A 20,616-nucleotide genomic window follows, 5' to 3' on the forward strand; every position below is an offset into this window, starting at 1 on the left:
ATGCCAGGAACCCTGAGAGCACAGGGCATGGAGTGCTTGAAGGAAATTGATTTCCAGATCCTCTACTTGCTCATGGCTTCCTGGAGAAAGCCCCTATGGGTTGGCTCATCTTGCAGTTCTCTGTTCACTCCTCCTCACAACCTCCCTTCCTTTACTTCCTCAAAAGTTGGCAGATCTCCCATCCATTCCATACATTACTCAAGTATAAAATTTCAGGCGTAGGAAACAAAGAAAAAGTTTAACAGTTCCTTTCATTAAGTAACCAGATACCCATTTCTATCAGTCTAATGAAGAGATGCCTAATACAGAGATTAAGATATTTGCTTAATATTTCTCAAACTCTGCCATATATGTATGATGTTTTGATCAAATCTATACTCATAATTACTTCCATGATAACCTAGTCCAGCAAAAAAAAAAAAATGTGTTGATGCATAGAGTCCTGTGGTCATAGTAATTAAAAATGAATAAATAAAGTACATAAGCCTTTAGTTGCATAAAGTCTGATAGAGTGATGAATAAACGACATTAAGCATACAAGTACATTAGAATAAAATTTGGAGGAGGCAGAATGGACTATGAATTCAAGAGCTAAAAGGAATAATGTGAAATCTCTGTCTGTTCAAAAAAAAGTCTTTGTTGGTGTGATTTTTAAATGGATTGCTCATTTTAAATAGATAATGCCAGGTATTTCTGTTGCCAGGGGTTTGTTTTTAGAAGTGATGCAACACTTTTATTTTTAAATGTCAATATTACAATATTCCAGAAAGTACATATTTTAACTATTAAAATTTGCTAAAAGCTTTCGCATGTTCATTTAAAAATGTGTGGGCATAGATAGATTTTCAAAATTATTTTAGGATAGACACCTGTTTAGAAGACCATCCTGGTCTTCTAAGGAAACAAAAAGACATGAGTGATGAAAGTGATGAGCAGAAATGCGTGCCCATTTGAAGTTAACATGACGTGTAGCAGATCAGGTTGGCAAAACTCCAGCATTTTCTTTGGCAATGATCTGCAGCCCAGGAGCAGAAATGAGAATAAATGATATGAAATGATAGCAAATTGGGCACAGCAAGATGCTAAGAAGGCCTTGAATATTAATAAAGATAAGTTAAAATATCTGACCATGGTACCTGAATACGATAGGGATATAAATGAGAGCAGAATAGTGATAACTGTAAGTTAGTTGGTTCCCAGTAGTTAAAGGCTGGAGTAGGAGCAGAGAAAGGGAAAGAGAATGAGAGGAGCATGCCAATTCCAAGCATTTGAAAACAGCAGGATAAAACAACGATAAGGTTATTGCTTTGTGGTTGCAATTAGGACATGGAGATTTCATGACAAGGAGGTCAAACAATCATGAGGCTAACGGCAGTAACAGAAGGCCAGTATAGATATCAAAATGTATTGAAATGGCTAGAAATGCTGTCAGAGAATGAGGTGGACTGATATTGAACAGAATGTCCTGGCAGCAAAGTTATGGAAAGAGTGCTGTAATTGGACAGTATGGACTTTTAGGAACCAAAGAAAGAGTTTAATGAATTGACATAGGGACTTGTTGCAGCACTCCACATCAGTTGTGCAGAATGGAGCTTCATTCTCCACATCTTAACTTGCTCAAGAGCTTTGGTTTACATGGAAGGTAAGGGGAAAAGGAAACAAAAAATAATCTTAATCCCACTCCATGGCAAGTCAGCTCTTCCCATTTTACAACTTGGTCTATTTGAGATAAATATCAAATCAAATTCAGGAATCTCCCAGGAGGTGATCTAAGTTTCTAGGGTTAATACCTACTATTGTCCAGGTATCAGGAAAGAGGCACCTGTTCAGATTGTTAATGACAGAATCTCTTTCCACTTCATTTCTAAGCATTTGCTATGAATTGATCCAAACCAGGAGCCTGAGCGAGTCCCTCTACTGACAGCTTCTGAGGCTCAGGCAAACCCCCATCCAGCGGCTGAAGAGCTCCCAACACTAACCAGGGCCCAGACGCCTCGTGGCCATGTGAAGTCCGCTGTGGCTAGCCTGAGATGTGGTCTGGCCTCAAAATTTTAGGCAGAAAGCAAAGCACTAAAACCTTACAGATTTCTAGGGTATTTATACTGCCTTCGCATATGCTGCATCTTCCTTTTTTTGTGGTTTAATATCTATGGTCATCCCAACAGGAGTATCTGAGCCAAAGCCCCTTGAGAATGCAAATTAAACCATTTCTCTCTCACGCACATCTTGCAGCTGAAAAGCAGATTTCCCAGGCCCTACTTGGGAATCCAAAGCCAAGAATCACTTAGCATAAAAGCCTCTCCCCTGAGACCAGTGCATGTAGAAAGTGTTTACTTGCTGAATGGCAGAGACTGAAAGTTGGCCCCAGAAAGCCATGGAACAGAAGCTTTTCCCTGTCTCTGAAGGCTGCCTTGCTATTTTTGAAAAGGAGGCCACAATGACCGTGTGAGGGAGCCTCCCAATGAGACAGTGGCATGGCTGGCAGAGCCTTCAGGAGGAACTGAGCGTCCGTCCAGGTGTATGAGTTCTGGGGAGGAAGGCAAGGAAGAGACCCTGGTGAACCAGCCAAAACCTTTCTCCTGAACTCAGTGCGCTACATCCACATAGATGACCAAAAGGGACTCAAATCTGACAAGCACGTCATTGGATTCCTCTTTCTCTCAAAACTGTCAGCAATACCAAAGGCACGGCCTATGAAAGAAATAATTGATAAGCTGGACTTTATTAAAATTTAAAATGTCTGCTCTATGAAAAAAAATGTCAAGAGGATGAGAAGAGAAGCGAAAGACTAAAAGAACTCTCTGCAAAGACACACGTGATAAAGAACTGTTACCCAAAATACATAAAGAACGCAAAACTCAATAATAGCAAACAAACAACCCGATTTTAAAAAATAGGCAGAAGAACTTACCAGACACCTCACCGAAAAAGACCTACAGATAAGCATGTAAAAAGATTAAAGCAACTTCCCCTCAATATCACTCTTCCTGCCATTTGAAAAGCATTTCCCACCTCCCATGTGACACACATTCGTTAATCCTTGGGACCCGGGGAACAGTGTTTCAGCTCTAGAGGGCTCCATCTTTGGCAAAGACAATGACTGGTAAAGTATCTTTTCTGGTAATATTTTAGCAAATTTACAGGTTAAGGACTTGAAAAGTGTCCCAGAAGTGTGGTCAGTTAACAAGCAGAGAGAGCTTGCTCTCCACATCTGCAGTGACCTATTGCGAGACGGCTCCTGGGACCCATCAGGCCATGGAGCTGAAACTGGCAAGGATGATGGGGTGAATTCAAAGCAACTGACTGCAGCAGTTTGGCAAGGAAAGCCATCATGCACTAATAATACTAATTTGGTCTCTAACTATTTATTTACTCAGTGTTTGGTTATGTATCCAGACCAGCTGTTGCTCTGTCTTTAGCTCACAATTCTCCTGTCTGATTTTGTTTTGTTTGGGCTACCGCTGGAATTCAGGAAGGAGCCTAGAGATTTTCCTTCATTTTATGAATGCGTTAATCCTTAAGTGTGCCTTCCTCCTTCTTGTATGAACCGAAGCAGGCGTATCTCTTGAAAGTAAGAGGGAAGGGAAACAATAGCCAGTATCAGCAATTTGATAACATTCATTGTCTTCTTTCATTTCTTCCATCCCACTTCTCTAGAGTTTTGAGTAACGGTGAGAGGAAGGGCTGTTACTGCCCAAAATGTGTCCCCCGGAATGCTCTGTGCTACGGGGAGGAGGGGCAGTTTTAGGAGCAAGTTGGTCAGAAGTGCTGAAAAGCAACTGCTCCTGCAAATTGTTTCCCCAAAATGTAGAGAAACGAGAACATTGCAGGAAGAAGGAAAGGATGAATAGTAAGCTCATAATCCTTGCGTCCCCTCTTTTCTAGTTTTAATTATTCTCCAGATTTCTGCAAGCATAAGGTATTAGCTTTACCAGGATTGAAAGCCATATTCTATTCCCAAAGGTCAGAATGACCTATTTGTTTTCCCCTGCAGATTGTCATCAAAACTAGGTGAATGCCATTTTCGTGATTGTTTTACCATGTTGACAAAATTCAATCATTATTCTCCACACACTTATTAAGCAGCATGTTGGACCTATAGATAAAAGACAAAGGCAATCATTCCTTGCTCTCTAGGATGTTATAGTTTAGCTCTTCACAGGAGACCATTATGCAAACCACAAAACCACTCTTCCCATCATCTCCCACACTGATCTATGAAAAGTGTATAACAGTCACCATTCCCTTTCAAAGGAAGACTGATCACTTATGGAGACAAAGAGAAGAAGGAAACCAACATTTTCTGAACCACTGATACCCGATAGGCACATACTATGTGCTTTATATTTATAGTCCCATCTTTAATCATTTAAGTTTTCTTTTTCTTTTTTTTCTTTTTTAGTCAATCTTAGCTAAAGGTTTGTCAATTTTGTTGATTTTTTTAAAAAAACAACTTTTGGTTTCACTGACTTTTCTGTATTGTTTTTCTATTTTCTATTTTATTCATCTCTGCTCTAATTTTTTATTTCCTTTTGCTAGCTTTGGGTTTAGTTTGTTCTTATTTTTCTAGTTTCTTAAGGTGTGATGTTAGATTTTTTTACTTGAGATCTTTCTTTTATAAGTATTTACAGGTATAAATTTTCCTCTTTGCTCTGTGTAGTCATAACTATTGGTGCGTTGTGTTTTTGTTTTTATTTGTTTCAAGATATTTTCTAATTTCCCTTGTGGTTTCTTCTTTGACACATTGATTCATTAAGAGTGTATTGTTTGATTTTCACATATTTGAATTTTCTAGTTTTCCTTTACTATTGATTTCTGCTTTCATTTCATTGTAGCAAAAAGATACTTTGAATAATTTTAACATTTTAAAATTTATTAAGATTTGTCTCATAAAAAAAAAATATTTGTTTCATGGCCTAAAATGGGGTCCATCCTGGAGAATGCTTCACATGCACTTGAGAAAAAAATGTATATTCTGAGGCATTATTGGGTAGAATATTCTGTATATATCTATTAGGTCTAATCACTACATACTGTTGTTCAAGTCCTCTATTTCATTACTTGTCTTCTTTCTGGTTGTTCAGCACCTGATTTAAAAAATTGTAGTAAGCTAAAGAAGACACCAACATATTTTAGATACTGTTCCAAATCAGGCCATGTCCACCACATGTAAAATAATCTTCCTCTGTCAAAATACATATACTTGAAGCAACTTTTTTCAGGGTTGTCATATGTGTTCATGCAGGATATGGATTTGTGAATTGGATTTGCTTTTAGCAGAGCAGTAGCCGCTATTTCACAGCCCTGGGAAGATGAAAGGGCAGAAAACGGTTCTTCTCCCAATATATCGCCTGTATTCTGATAAAGGTTTTGTTGTGCCCTCTCTCCCATGAATGCATAAAATGCAGATGCAACTCAGCCCACAGGAGGGCTTCAGAAAGGGAGTGATGGAGAGGAAGGACCCCTGAGTCAGTCTGAGATCTCTACCACCTGAAGATCAAATAGATGGGGTTGGAGGGCTCCCAGTAGAAACCACACACTAGACCCAAGTGCCCCCACTCAAGACCACCGAGAGAAGGAGCCGCTGCATGTCACATAGGCACAATAGTCCAGTCTTCAAAGTTTCATTCAATCACTACTTAGCAATAGAGTGTCTTCATATCCACCTGCTTTCTCTCAGTGTCTGATAAAGAACTGTTGAATCCCAAGAAGGCCAACTCCCAATCTTCCACCTTGCAGAGAACACTGATTTTGGTTAGATCTGATCTTTTTTGCAACGTAGAGACCACCTTACTTACATGTACACCAGTTCCTTGTCTGTTCTTGCTTGACATCCCCTTTCCCTATTAATAAACAAAAGCTGGTTTAATGCCAACCTTGATGCTGATTTTAGGTCCATCCTGCCCTTCTTATGTCTCATTTCTGAGAAGAGAACTACATGCATTCAGACCTACTGTGTATATAAACTGCCTTAGACTTTTGAAAAGTTTATAATGGAAACAATAGTCTGTGGACCCAGCACCTACCCCATGAAAAGTGCAATGATTGTGCTGGTTCACTACCTTTACAACATTCTACCGGGACCAGTACTGCTTGCTTTTATCCCACAGTGAGAATTATTTTACTTGTTTATTTAACTTATTTATGTATTCAATTAACTTTAGCATCTTGTGAGTTCATAATTTCAATATTCTATTAGAATAATAATATTAGCCTAGGTGTGGTGTTACTCTTTCTTAGTTATTCTCTATTAATCATTGACTTAGTTATGTTTATTTGATAATTATCTGCTTCAAGTCTTTGTTACAACTTTATCATTCAGAATAAACTGAATGGTGACTATTGGCTTTAAAGCAATTATGTAATGGATATTGGGTTACTTGTTTATCAGCCTTTCCATATTGTACTGTTCCTTGCATTATACTAATCAAAAAATTCTGAGACATGTGATGTAATGCCAGGATTTTTTTAAACTTAGATTTAAATTTCCCTTAATACAATTCTAAAAAGTCACACATCTTTGTATTTAGACAGCTTAAAATAATTTATCCTGGTCAATTTTAGGAGATTTGGAGGGAGCCTTGAATCTTGAGTTGATCATTTCCATTTAAAGGAATCTGTCTTGAGAAATTACTATTCTTTTCTAAGATACAAAATCCTAATTGAAAAACCTTTGCACCTGGTAATGGCATGCATTTAATTTGCTTCTATCCTATTAGGAGCATGTCATGGTCAGGGAAGGAACGCACATTGGAATCTTGGTGATTTGTGAGTTATACACTCTGTCCCCGAGGGCTGGCGCAGCCCCGCGCCGCTAATAAATAGTCCCAGATTCAGGTCATTTGTGCCTCTTTATTATAGGCAAGAATGGCATCTGAACAATACTTCAATTTAAAACATCTCCAAATTCAGTTCAGTTCATTTCAGTGCAATTTGTCAAGTAATTATCAAGTGTGCTAGGCCTTTTTTGAGTCTTTGGGAGTATAGCAAGGACAGAGCTCCGTCCGTACTTGCATGGATTCCACAGAAAGAGGAAGGCTAATAAGTAGCTCAAAAGTTAAAATTAAGGCCCACATGAGGTGCTAAGGGAGCACAGGGGAGCAGATTCTGGGTGACAGTGAGAAGAGGGCAGGATAGGTTTCCCAAAGGACATGGCTCCTGGGAAGAGAGCAGCTAGGTCCTCTCCTCTGCCAGGCGATCGTCATATTATCAGATGCTCTCACAGCCTTTCCTCTCGGGCTTTCCTTTCTCAAAAGCACAGAGGCAGTCATGTAGGAGTTTGCCAAGGGACCCCTAAAGAGGAGAGGGGAAAGGACTCGGGTCCAGCAGGGGGCGGAGAGAGTGAGGAAGGGGTGGCTGAGAAGGCCGACCCTGGTTCTGTGACTTTGAGCCATCTGTGAGCCCTGGGGTCCTCCTTGCATTGTGCGCGTTCTCTGGGCCAGTCCAAGCATAGGAACAGGTAATGCTACAAATATCCGTGTCCTCTGGGTATTGAGTCATTTTTATTTTTTTATTTTTTTTTGTAAATCACCTAGAAAGGCATTGCTGGGCTTGAGAGCACAATTTTTTGCTGCATTATTAAATGGTCCCAGCAGCCAGCTATATTCTTTTTATTGACTGAGTAACAATGAGGCAACCCAAAGGGCAAGGCACTGGGAAATCAGGCAGGAGCTGGGGGTCCCAGCCCACACCCCCCAAAAGAGGCCTCTTCCTTAAAGAAAGCTACATCTTAGGAAAAGCAAGATATTTTCAATGGGCATCCATTCCTGCCAGAAATTGTTTGAGGAATAAAACCGGGAAAAGTAAGCAAATCATAAGCAGGTAGCTGAAGTGTCTGCTGCCCTTCCCAAGGACCTCATCATGGTTGGAGGGCAGCCATTCCCTCTCCCTCGCTGTCCTTCTCCAACCAGCCTCCTTTCTCCTATACCCTTCCCTGTCCATCGCCTTCTTCCCAGCCCCAGGAGGGACCCATCTGGGGCCTGGAGATCAGAGCCATGCCCTCCTCATGAACCTTCCTATGAACTAATACTGTCCCTGTCACCTGGGATTTCCCAAAACCGGCTTCAAAACCTGCCTCATCCTTTCCTGCAAACCCTGAAACCATTCCCCTACATCCTCTCCTTCTTTCCAACTGAGTGGCCTCTTTTTTATCAGCCTTTAACCCAAATAAAATGAAGTACATAGTCCATCTACATAAATAATGCCACCTATTTTTCCTCCAACTTTAAAGTGTTAGAAATAGTATCCTGTCAAAAGGATTTCTTTAATACCTGTGAAGAAAATGTCTTTAATATCTGTACCACTCATTCTATGCTTTCTCTGTCCTTATTCTATTAAAGCGAACATTCTCAGGTAACACTTCCTTTAAATCCAGGCATAAAAGAGCTGGAGTGGGGGAGGGAGGCAGAAGAGGGAAAATTTAGAAGAAAGCTAGGGTTTGCAATGACTAATATTTATATAGAAGTTTTCTTTCTATTTATATATAAAGTATTTCTCAGAAAACACTTTGCATTTGGTCTTAGCCAAAAGACCAAGAGGTGATACAAAATACTTCAATAGACACTCTTTCATTAATTCTCCCTCAAACCTGTGAGGAGTAGGTAAAGCCAAGTGACTTTCCCAGAGTCACACAGCTGGTAGGTCTGAAGTCTCCTGCTCCTCAGTGCTATGCTCCCTGGATGTATTGCAAAGCCTCCCATCTCTGCCTGGAGTGCCCCCTGCTGTCACCTGCCACCTCAGGGTTCACACACCTTGCCGTGAGGCTAACGTAGGTGCCATCGCCTCCATGATGAGGCCCAAGTCCAAGTCCCATTCTGGTAGATCATGTCCATGTCCTCTGGCCAGCTTCCTGCTCCTCCTCAAACACCCCACTCTGGCCTCCGCCACACCTGCAAGCTTGGCACCTGCTGTCTCTTCCTGAGCTGCCTTCCCCTCCTAGACAGAACCTCAGGACAAAGCCTTTCTCTCTCTCCTCTGCACTTCCCCCTCCAGGTTGGAAATCTGCATGCTGCACATAAATGCCCGTCTCCCAGAGACTTCCAATGCCTTGGCGCCTGGCACTTCATAGGTGTTCCAGAAATGCTTGCAGGAGGAAGGAACTGAAGGAAGGATGAGGGAAGCAGGGAAGGCGGGGAGGACCTGAGGCTGAGCCTTAGATACAAACCCCTGGTCACTGGAAGATGCTGCCAACCGCACATCTGCACAAATGAGTGTAACCCTGAGTTCCCTCCATGGTTTCTCCTCTGGAAATGCTCCCATCATGGTTGTTCTTTCATTCTTCCTCTCTCCAAGGTAGGCAGAGCCCCACTGAAGCAGACTCTCAACTCTCTCCCCCACCAGAAAGGAGCTTCGGCTGCCACTGTCCATAAGCACAAATGCTTAAGCCACTTCATGTCATCACGGACATCACACGCCAGCACCGCCCCAGATCCTTGGCTCTGCCTCCATCCCATGCCACCCCCCCCCCCAAGCATGCCTCACTCACCTTAGTTTTATTTACCCAGGACACAGTTGGGCCCCATTTCTCATCTTCTGGGCTCGTTTCCAAGTCCTCTAAGCATGGATAACTCTGAATGTGGGTGACTGCAAGCAGTCCTCATTAGAGTGAGCGCTTGATTATAAACCCTGGGGACCCAGACTCTGTCACTGTCCCAGGGATGCCCTGAATTACAGATCCCCCTAAATAGGCCAGTAACTGTCGAGACTGGTGACGCTAACAGGTGATTTATGGCACATGGCCCATCAAATTCCTATGCATGGCAGACTGCAAAGGCACCTTGGGGGCATAGGAAAGGAGAAACAATGAAAGATCTGTCTCATATGCCCTGCCAGGGACAGGGGCTGGCCCTCCACCGGCAGGGACAGATCAAAGCCTGCAGGAGACCAGCCTGCACCCATGAGCCCTCCTGCCCTTCACTTCACTTTTGGGAATATATCACAAGAACCCTGAAACACCAATCCAAAAGAATGTATGTACCCCTACATTCATAGCAGCATTATTGACAGTAGCTAAGATCTGGAAACAGCCCAAGTGCCCATCAGTAGATGAGTAGATAAAATGTCTATGGTACATCTACACAATGGAATACTATCTATACTAATAAAAGGGTAATATGCTAATTAGACCAGGAGACCTTCCAGGGGACCTCCGGACGTCCTTCCGGACAAAGTCATGGTGGCAGGGCTAAGGCAGAGGTGGTTAGGGGCAATCAAGCCAGGAGGGGAGGGCAGTTGGGGGTGATCAGGCTGGCGGGGAGGGGCAGTTGGGGGCAAGCAGGATGGTAGGGGGGCAATTGGAGGTGAGCAGGCCGGCAGTGGGGGGCAGTTGGGGGCGATCAGGCTGGCTGGGGGGAGCAGTTGGGGGCAAGCAAGCCAGCCGGGGGGGGGGGGCAGTTGGAGGTGAGCAGGCCGGCAGGGAGAAGTAGTTAATGGTGAGCAGGCCAGCAGCGGGGAGGCAGTTGGAGGCGAGCAGGCTGGCGGGGGGGGGGGGGGAGGGGCAGTTGGGGGCAAGGAGGCCAGTGATGGGGGCAGTTGGGGGTGAGCAGGCCAGCAGGCAAAGTGGTTAGGGGTGATCAGCAGGCAGGCAGGTGAGCGGTTAGGAGCCAGCAGTGCCAGATTGCGAGAGGGTGCAGGGAGAGGGTGCAGGCCAGGCTGAGGGACACACACACACACACCCCTGCACGAATTTCGTGCACCGAGCCACTAGTGCAGCTATAAAAAAGAAGGATTTCTTACTCTTTGCAACAGCATGGATGGAACTGGAAACCATTATGCTAAGTGAAATAAGCTAGTCAGGGCAAAACAAATATCACATGACCTCACCTATATGTCGAATCTAATGAACAAAGTAAACTGATGAACAAATAGGTCTAGAAGCATGGGTGCATGGATCAGACTGAAAAATCTCAGAGAGGAGGGGGTTGAGGGGAACTTATATGCATAGAGGCACAACCCAAGGACACAGACAGTGGTTTGGTGAAGGTCTAGAGTGGGGCAGGAGCTGGGTGGGGAAAGTGCGGGAAAAATAGGAAACACATATAGTAACGTCAACAATAAAAAATAAACATAAAAAGAAGAAGGAGGAGGAGGAGAAGAAGAAGAAGAAACACTTTGTCTCTTCCAACAACTTTTTTCAACTACTTCCATATGAAACATTTCTTAAATTTCAATTCCATGTTTCCCTTATCAACCCTTTCACAGCCTTACAATTTGCTTTGCAAAGAACTTGAAATCCTCAGAATGGCTTACAAAAAGAATGCATATCCCTGCCCAAACTAAATATATTAAAATTTGAATATTTTTAGTAAGAACTATTACAAGGTTTAAACCAGAGATAAATGGTTTCCGTGCAAGAAGATTTAGAACCCCTTAGACCCAGTGGATCTTGTCTTTTCTTTCCTTACCTTCCCCTGCTCTGAAAACAAGGATGAGAGCCCACAAGGCTTTACTTTTTTTTTCAATTGTTACATTCTTTCATCTGGGTGTATTCAATAGGAGCCCAGCCAAGTGGAGCTACTGCCTCTTATATCTACCTAAGAGACAAGCTCTGCATGCTGAAGAAATAGAAAACCATTCTGTTTCCCAGTATTCACTTTATGACCTGCTACTCTTAGATCAGCTCAAATCGGGCAGTATTTTTCTTTAGGTGAAAATCCAGGGAAACTAAGAGAGTTGTTTTAGTTCAGAAAATATGAAGAAATGAATAGCGTGGTTTTCCTCCCAGGATCTTGTGCTTCTGATCCATTTTGTGAAGTTAATCCAAAATGGGATCCGTTGGCCTGGGGACAAATGTGGTTGCTCTGAGCCTGAAGGAGCAGGTGTGATAGGAGACTCTTGGGAGTCAGATGCTTGGAGATTGGGGGGTCAGACGCTAAAGAGATGGCATTATTACAGGGTCATCGACATCCCTCCATGTTGTTATCTCATGAGTTTAGATTGTGGGAGATTCGAGAACTCCCCTTTCCACTCGTTGGTACAGATAACCATACCAGTTTATTATTGTGGTGTTCAGGGTTATGAATCTATGCAATTGGATGCCTGCCCTCCTTGCTAATTATATGACCTTGGGCAAGTCATTTAATCTCTCTTCCTGAGTACAAAACAGTGCTTGCCTACAAGGGTTATCATGAAATTTAAATTGATAATAGGATGTAGGTACCAAGCACATCGCTGCACAAAACAAGGACCCAGCAAATGCTTGTTCGTTCTTTTGTCTGTGATTCTGAGCTTCAAATTCATTAAGGAAATCATAAAGTTCTTTGACTATAAGAAACCAATATTATGTTGTCATCTAAAATTCAGTGGTTGGTTTGTTTTTTGTTCAGGGACTGTACTATTAGGGGGAAAATTATGTTTGTGATGAACAGACTGAATATGTTATGAATGGTCATAGCATAGTTTCACCTCCATAGACAAAGAGGGTTGTCTTGTAAATCATTTGGTCCCAAACTATTGGTGAAATCATACTTCAAACTTCTCCCAAAAACATTGAAATTGACAGACAGGATAGAGAAATGGGGAGAAAGGAAGGGACGTCAACATGTTTGCAATCAAAATGGTGATCAGATAGGGAAACAATATGACATCCAGCAACTGGATGACAAATGTACTCATTTCAGAACTTGATGCACAAGCAGAGTGACAGATGCTGGGGACACAATGGTCAGCCAAAAATGGGGAGACATGCCCATCAGCACCCGCACAGGTAGATGACCACAGTGGTTGTGCTAAGGTATGCCATCTGGAACAAGCAAGCACAGTGTTGTGGCACTTACAACGAGGTGATTGGATTTAGATTAGGGGCTGGGACAGGCTTCCCTAAGGAAAGGAATGATGCTTAAACCAAAAACTGAAAGGTGACTTTTCAAGGGAGAGCACAGCATTTTCTGGCTCTGGGAAGACAATGTGGTCTTACTCAGCATGGGAGGAATGGAGAGACGGCAATGTGGCTGGAGCACAGAGGCACAAGATGAGCTGGGGTGTTCAGGTGGCCCAGAGAGTTACCAGGTCAGGCTGCCGAAGATGTGCGAAAGACACCAGCTTTTAGCCAGTCAGCTTTCAACACAGTTCTGTCTGTCAGTTCGGAGAAAAGAGCATTCAGGGAAGGGTATATGCGGGAAGATTCAGGAAGGAGTGGATCCAGGGCTCCATCGAAAGGGGTCCCCCTGCTGGCCAAAAGTTATGCTTCCCTTAAGATGGAGTTTAGTAAAAGACCAGTTGATTGGCAAGAAGGGTATAGCTATTTATTGTATTATTCTCTCTGCTTTTGTATATGTCAGAAGTTTTATATAATAATAACTTTTTAAGCAAAAAGGAAGAGCTCCTCCTCACCAGCTGCAGTTTGGTTGTGAAGATGGGTCAGTGGCCAGGTGGTTCCCTGAGACTGTAACCGTTGGCTGGCCTGTTGTGGGCCAAGGGTTGTGGTTATTCCCTTCAACAGGAGAAGGAAAGAGACGGACTCATTCTGTCTGTTGAAAAATCATAGAATTAGAGTACTTGATTCAATTCCCCGAACTCCATACATTTAGAAAAGTAGGCTGTAAATCCTAAATCCTCTAAGGCAGTGGTTCTCAACCTTCCTAATGCCGCGACCCTTTAATGCAGTTCCTCATGTTGTGGTGACCCCCAATTTCATTGTTACAAATGGAACATAATTAAAGCATAGTGATTAATCACAAAAACAATTTGTAATTATATATGTGTTTTTTGATGGTCTTATACGACCCCTGTGAAAGCATCGTTCGACCCCCAAGGGGGTCGCGGCCACAGGTTGAGAACTGCTGCTCTAAAGTGTTCTCTGGGGATTTCCAGGAATTCTCCTTTACACCCAGACAACAAACCACATGACAGGTGTACAGATTTTATTTCACAGTGTTTTGTAAAAACTGGGAACTAAGCATTTCATGACAGGTATAAATTTGTAATGAGGAGTAACTCTAAAATGGCCCTATATTTTCTGTTCAGGAATATATTTACCTTCTAAAAACTAATTGCTAAACAGATGAAAAAGAAGATCATAATCAAATGAACAAGGGAAATTCTAATTTTTGCTAAGTCAGAGAATTTATAAAGTAATTGGTCATGATTCACACTTGTTTAAAAATTATTTTTATTATTGAGGGTATTACAGATGTCGCCCACTTTCCCCCCTTGGGTCCCCCTCCACCTGGCTCCCATCCCACCTTAGACCTTTACCTCACTCTTGTCTGTGTCCATGGGCTATGCATATATGCATATAAATTCTTTGGTTAATCTCTTCCCATCGCCCTTCCCTCTGAGATCTATCAGTCTGTTCCGTTCTTCCATGTCTATGGTTCTATTTTGTTCATCAGTTTATTTTGTTCATTAGATTCCACATATAACTGAGATCATGTGATAATTGTCTTTCTCTGACTAGCTTATTTCACTTAGCATAATAATTTCCAGGTCCATCCATGCTGTCTCAAAGGGTAAGAGATCCTTTCTTTTTTACTGCTGCATAGTATTCCATTATATAAATGTACCACAGCTTTTTAAAAAAATATATTTTATTGATTTTTTACAGAGAGGAAGGGAGAGGGACAGAGAGTTAGAAACATCGATGAGAGAGAAACATCGATCAGCTGCCTCCTGCACACTCCCAACCGGGGATGTGCCCGCAACCAAGGTACATGCCATTGACCAGAATCGAACCCTGGACCCTTGAGTTCGCAGGCTGACACCCTATCCACTGAGCCAAACCGGCCAGGGCATACCACAGCTTTTTTATCCACTCATCTTCTGAGGGCACTTGGCTGTTTCCAGATCTTAGCTATCGTACATTGTGCTGCTATGAACATAGAAGTGCATATATTTTGTTCTGATTGGTGTTTCGGGATTCCTAGGATATAGTCCCAAGTGGGATCACTAGGTCAAACGGCAGTTCCATTTTTAATTTTTTGAGGAAACTCCATACTGTTTTTCACAGTGGCTGCACCAGTCTGCATTCCCACCAGCAGTGTACTAGGGTTCCCTTTTCTCCACATCCTCACCAGCACTTGTTGTTTGTTGATTTATTGATAGTAGCCATTCTAGCAGGTGTGATGTGATACCTCCTTGTGGCCTTAATTTGCATCTCTCTGATCATTAGTGACATTGAGCATTTTTTCATATGTCTCTTGGCATTGTATGTCCTCATTGGAGAAGTATCTATTCATGTCCTTTGCCCATTTTTTAATTGGATTGTTTGTCTTCCTAGTGTTGAGTTGTATGAGTTCTTTATATATTTTGGAAATTAACCCCTTATCACATGTATCATTAGTGAGTATGTCTTAAATTGTAAGATACACAGAAAGAAAGACTGATAGAAAAATCTTCATTTTTCCACTGCCAGAATAGTCTTAACAAGTTACTTGAGTGTCAAAGCAGGTGGAATTAATAAAAGGTATAAAAATTACAAAAGAATTTGAACTAAGCTAATTTTTTAATTCTTTTAAATCTGACAACGGATAATTTTATGATGCTGTTTTACTCTTTTTCACTGCTTTGACAAACAGCCTTTAATAAAATTTTCTTGTGCAAACTGGTACCCTGATCTGACAATCCTGATCTAGTCCACTCCACTGTTTTGCTCAAGCCTGAGGGACCATGCTGGATCTTCCTGAAGGTGGCGCTGTGTTTAAACACTGTCCTACAGGATGTGGGCTGGTAATAAAAGGAAGCTGTGCCTGTGGAGAAGCTGCAATCCATTCACAGCTTAAAAGCATAAAGAGAACAGTCTATTCGAGAAGCAGTTAGTACCGTTGCTAATGGTACTGGCAAAGAGTACCATCTATGCAACACACAGTGTTGAAATTAAAATTGCACAACTTCTGTTCTTATATCCTAAACTATAATAAGTATATAATTCACAGTCATTATTCCATCACCTTTTATTTCCCATCCCCTAACCTTCTTTCTTCTTTTGTAAACATTTTCTCCTTCCCTCTCTTTTCACTTATGAATTTGCTTTGTAATTGATGTATCATTGGTGAATATGTTTCCACCATGTAGAAATTACATTAACATAAACTCCTTTGTGTACTGGTCTCCAACTGCCCTAAAAATATTGCTATAACTGCCTGAGAGTTACAGTAATAAAATATTTTTGTGCTGGCCAGAGAAAAACTGAAGGTCCAGTGTAGGATGAGGCATTATACAGACTTTATTGGGAATAGATATGAGACGTGGATGTTGGAAAACACTTTCTTTACTGATAATTATTCTTTGGAGTTCATCTTACTCAAGGAGAATAAGTAAGAAATAATTATTGAAGTTGAATGTTTTTTCTATCAATTAATGTGGCTCTTTTCCAGAAGAGTCACTTTTTAAATTCATTTTCAAGAACCAGAGACAACAGCTCTTCTCTATTGAAATATAAAAAGGGAAAGTACCTGTCCCATTACAAGTTCTTGGCAATCCCCTCCTATTACTTCCATAGCGGGAGAAGACTATAAAGTGGCCTGGTTATGATGAGTAAGAGAATTTGGTGAAGCAAAGCCAGCAGGACTTTAGAACACAAAACCATTTGTGGTCTTGGTAAGTCTTGGTACAACTCAATAAGTACACCAGCTGCAATGCAAACTGATATAACGTTTCAGTGACAAAGTGGAATTCCCAAACCATCTCGCTCCTAGAAGAGGCCAGTGTGTGTTTATAGTGAGTCCTGTGGACATCTGGACCATCAAGGTGATGTTTCAGACAAGGTAAATGGAGCAACAGTGAAAGGAAGCAATACAAATGATTTTTAAATTTTGGAAACATTCTTTGAGAAAGAATACTAACCGAAAAGTAAGAGAAGTGGTTGAGGAGTGATTTCTGTATAATCTTTAATTTATGAAAGATTCAGAGATGAGAGTGAGCAGACATTTCTTCTTCTAAGGGAAAGACAGTAAGGAATATACAAAAGCTGTAGTAGCAAGTGTCAGATTATATGAGGAACAAACTGCACAGCAGGTATCACACGAAACACGGCCAATAAGGTTCTATGGACTCCTTTTCTTATATTTTAAAAACATATTTTTATTGATTTCAGAGAGGAAGGAAGAGGGAGAGAGAGATAGAAATATCAATGATGAGAACCATAGACTGGCTGCCTCCTGCACGCCCCCCACTGGGGATGGAGTCCTCCACCTAGGCGTATGCCCTTGACTGGAATCGAACCTGGGACCCTTCAGTCCGCAGGCCAATGCTCTATCCACTGAGCCAAACTGGCTAGGGCTCCTTTTCTTATTCTTAAGTCAACTTTCTTGTTCAGAAGCAGAATGGGAAACCAGCTAGCCCCTCGAGTTTCCTGGGACTGTTCATGCTTTTAGATCACAGAGTCTCAAAGCTGCCAGGGAGCCTTGGAGATCATCTACTTTATAAATGAGGACACCACTTTAAACAATTGTCCAAAGTCATGCCAGGTAATAAGTGGCAAAGTTGAAACAGCAACCCAATGTTGTTAACCTCCAACCCACGGCTCTATTCCCACTACACAAAACTACCTCCTGAGTCTGTGTACACCAAACACGTGGAAGTTAAACCCCACTCCATTTCCAGATCCTACATTCCATGATTAGTTCATGACTTCTCCATGTGGTTGGGTCCCATCGAGGACAGATAACGAGGAGCCCCCTCTGAGTGTTAGGCCCAGCTAAAACTCAGAGAAATTACAATCTTTGCTGAGGTCAAAGCTAGCCTGTCTCAAGCCCCCAGCCCGCACGACTATTTCCCGGAGACAACACTGCATCTCACTCTTGACAGAATGTCTTCCTGTTTGCCTTTGTAGGTTTCACAGCGGCAGCCTCCCTGGTATCTCTGGCTTGGGCCTTGGCCTCATACCAGAAGGCCCTCCGGGACTCCCGAGATGACAAGAAGCCCATCAGCTACATGGCTGTTGTCATCCAGTTCTGCTGGCACTTCTTCACCATCGCTGCCAGGGTCATCACCTTTGCCCTCTTTGCCTCGGTTTTCCAGCTGTACTTTGGGATCTTCATCGTCCTTCACTGGTGCATCATGACCTTCTGGATCGTCCACTGTGAGACAGAATTCTGTATCACCAAATGGGAAGAGATCGTGTTCGACATGGTGGTGGGGATCATCTACATCTTCAGCTGGTTCAACGTCAAGGAAGGCAGGACTCGCTGCAGGCTCTTCATTTACTATTTTGTGATCCTTTTGGAAAATACAGCCTTGAGTGCCCTCTGGTACCTCTACAAGGCTCCCCAGATTGCAGATGCATTTGCCATCCCGGCGCTGTGTGTGGTGTTCAGCAGCTTTTTAACGGGCGTGGTTTTTATGCTGATGTATTATGCCTTCTTTCACCCCAATGGACCCAGATTCGGGCAGTCGCCAAGTTGTGCTTGTGAGGACCCCGCCGCTGCCTTCACCCTGCCTCCAGAAGTGGCCACGAGCACGCTGCGGTCCATCTCCAACAACCGCAGTGTTGTCAGTGACCGCGACCAGAAATTTGCAGAGCGGGATGGGTGTGTACCTGTCTTCCAGGTGAGACCCACAGCCCCATCCACCCCATCATCGCGCCCACCACGGATTGAAGAATCTGTCATTAAAATTGACCTGTTCAGGAATAGGTACCCAGCGTGGGAGAGACATGTTTTGGACCGAAGCCTCCGAAAGGCCATTTTAGCCTTTGAATGTTCACCGTCTCCTCCAAGGCTGCAGTACAAAGATGATGCCCTTATTCAGGAGCGGTTGGAGTATGAAACCACTTTATAAAAACAAAACAACTGGGAGGAGCCACAACTGCCAGAGAAAGGGTGGTGGCAGGCCTGTGGCAATAATGAAACTCCATCCTAGAGTAGGGAAATGAGCTGTCATGCTTGTAGTCTGACCGTCGTCATGGTTACTGTCTGACCCTCCATCAGCTGACTGCCTGCTGCTGGTCTTCTTTCAAACAGCAGCCCCGACAGTCTCCTGCCACTGGGAGGACTCCTGGTTGCTACCAACTTGTCCTACACTGTCTTTCAGAGCATCCACCCGAGGGTCCTATGAATTATGGAAAATGTTGCCTCTGATCCCTAGGGTGTTTTGATGAAATTAACTGATCTCTGCATAAAAATATAGTGTCATAACACACATACATGCACACACATACACTAACACACACACAACACCAGTCCTCTGTCAAAATAGCTTAGGTGATTTTTCTTGATGAAAAGCTCTGATTCTCACAGGAATATTAAAACCGGGAGAGAATATATCCCTCAAGACTCCAGAAAAAAAGTAGTACTGCTTAGAAAAGAATTCATAGACCATGCTCATTTGGAAACCAATACATACCATGTGTGAAAAGCCTGTCCAGTGGACAGCAAACTCAAGTGTGTTTACACGTGTATTAGAAGTGAAGGAATGGTTCGTTTTCAACACATTTCAGGATTGGTTTTTTAATCTTAAGTTTCCAGTTGAGAACATCTTTAATGACAGAAATCCTATGCAGCACATGTATGGCGTTTGGTAAGACCAAGGAGCTCGCTAACTTAGTGACAAAGTACATGGTAATCGTGATTCAGTATTCAATTGCAAAAATTTAATAAATACCAGAAGAGAAAGTGGGAAAAAAGGCAAAATGAGCGTGATTTCCCGGCCTGTGCAGCGCACATTGGAACGTAAGAGCAGATTGGCGAGAGAGGACCGGGTTGGAACTGGATGTGTCAGATCTCAGAAGGCGTGGCTCTGCCTGAGCTCAGGTAGGCATGATTCCAGAACACGCCATGCCCCATCTTTCTAGTGCCAGACACCGTCCGATCCCAGGATTCACCTGGAAGCCCTGGATAACTGAGATGGAGCAGCAGGAGCCCCACAGAAGCAGAAACTAGAATGAACATTCAAGTTCTCCACTGTGTACAGACTCCACCCCCACCACCACCAATTCAAGGTCAAAGTGATGTGTCTTTTAGAGGCTTTGGGACACTTTTTAGTAAGTATGAGCAGACAAATGCAGTGAATATGCTAGGGGAAAACCCTTCTGAACTGGTTGAGGGCTTATCACTAGATCCAGCTAAGATTTGCATTTGAATCATTTGTAAAGTTGTACTCTTACAGCAAGCTTCTGGTTTCAAATACCTCCGTACAGCAAGTAAGCGTTCCCCATTTCCTGTTCCCAGGGTCCTCGGTCATGGTGCTTTTTGTTGCATTAAAAGTGCCAGCCAAACTTTGATAGTATTTTTTTTATAATTGGTGCAGAGTGGAATAACTCATGGATTATTTCAATATTTTTGTAATAAAGAAATATAGGGTATACATATAGGCATTATCACTTTTTTATAGACCTGGAACTGTTTAAAATACTCTAAGCATCACAATTACTTGGGATGTCAGAAACTGGTCCACAAATTCCATCAGTCTGCCTTGGCAGATTGAGAACACTTGCCTTTTGCATAATCACCCGACTGTGCCATGTCTGTGTCCCCAGGAACCTGGCCAGGGGTGCTGTCAGGATATCAGGTGAAGAGAGAGTCAGCTTAACTAGAAAGGGCTTGTCAAGACTGGCCATTGTTTTCCAGGAAATCAAAGATGTAAATGGTTACTTTCATCCATCCATTATGACAAACTTGCCCACAGTGGAAGATGTTTTAAATTTCCTTCCCTAGTTTATATTAACCCAACTGACATATTAGT

At 42.6% G+C, this 20,616-nt stretch overlaps 1 protein-coding gene across 1 annotated transcript in view; it reads left to right on the forward strand.

The window, feature by feature from the left end:
* Nucleotides 1–20,616, forward strand: part of XKR4 (XK related 4) — a 279,703-nt gene that overhangs the window by 251,306 nt on the left and 7,781 nt on the right. The window contains exon 3 of the mRNA XM_081111582.1: nt 17,768–19,915. Coding sequence (XP_080967708.1) covers nt 17,768–18,714 — 947 coding nt within the window. The 3' untranslated portion in view covers nt 18,715–19,915. The remainder of the gene's footprint in view (nt 1–17,767; nt 19,916–20,616) is intronic.

This window comes from Myotis nattereri (assembly GCF_964212035.1).
Source record: "Myotis nattereri genome assembly, chromosome: 17".
Classification (NCBI taxonomy): Eukaryota; Metazoa; Chordata; class Mammalia; order Chiroptera; family Vespertilionidae; genus Myotis; species Myotis nattereri.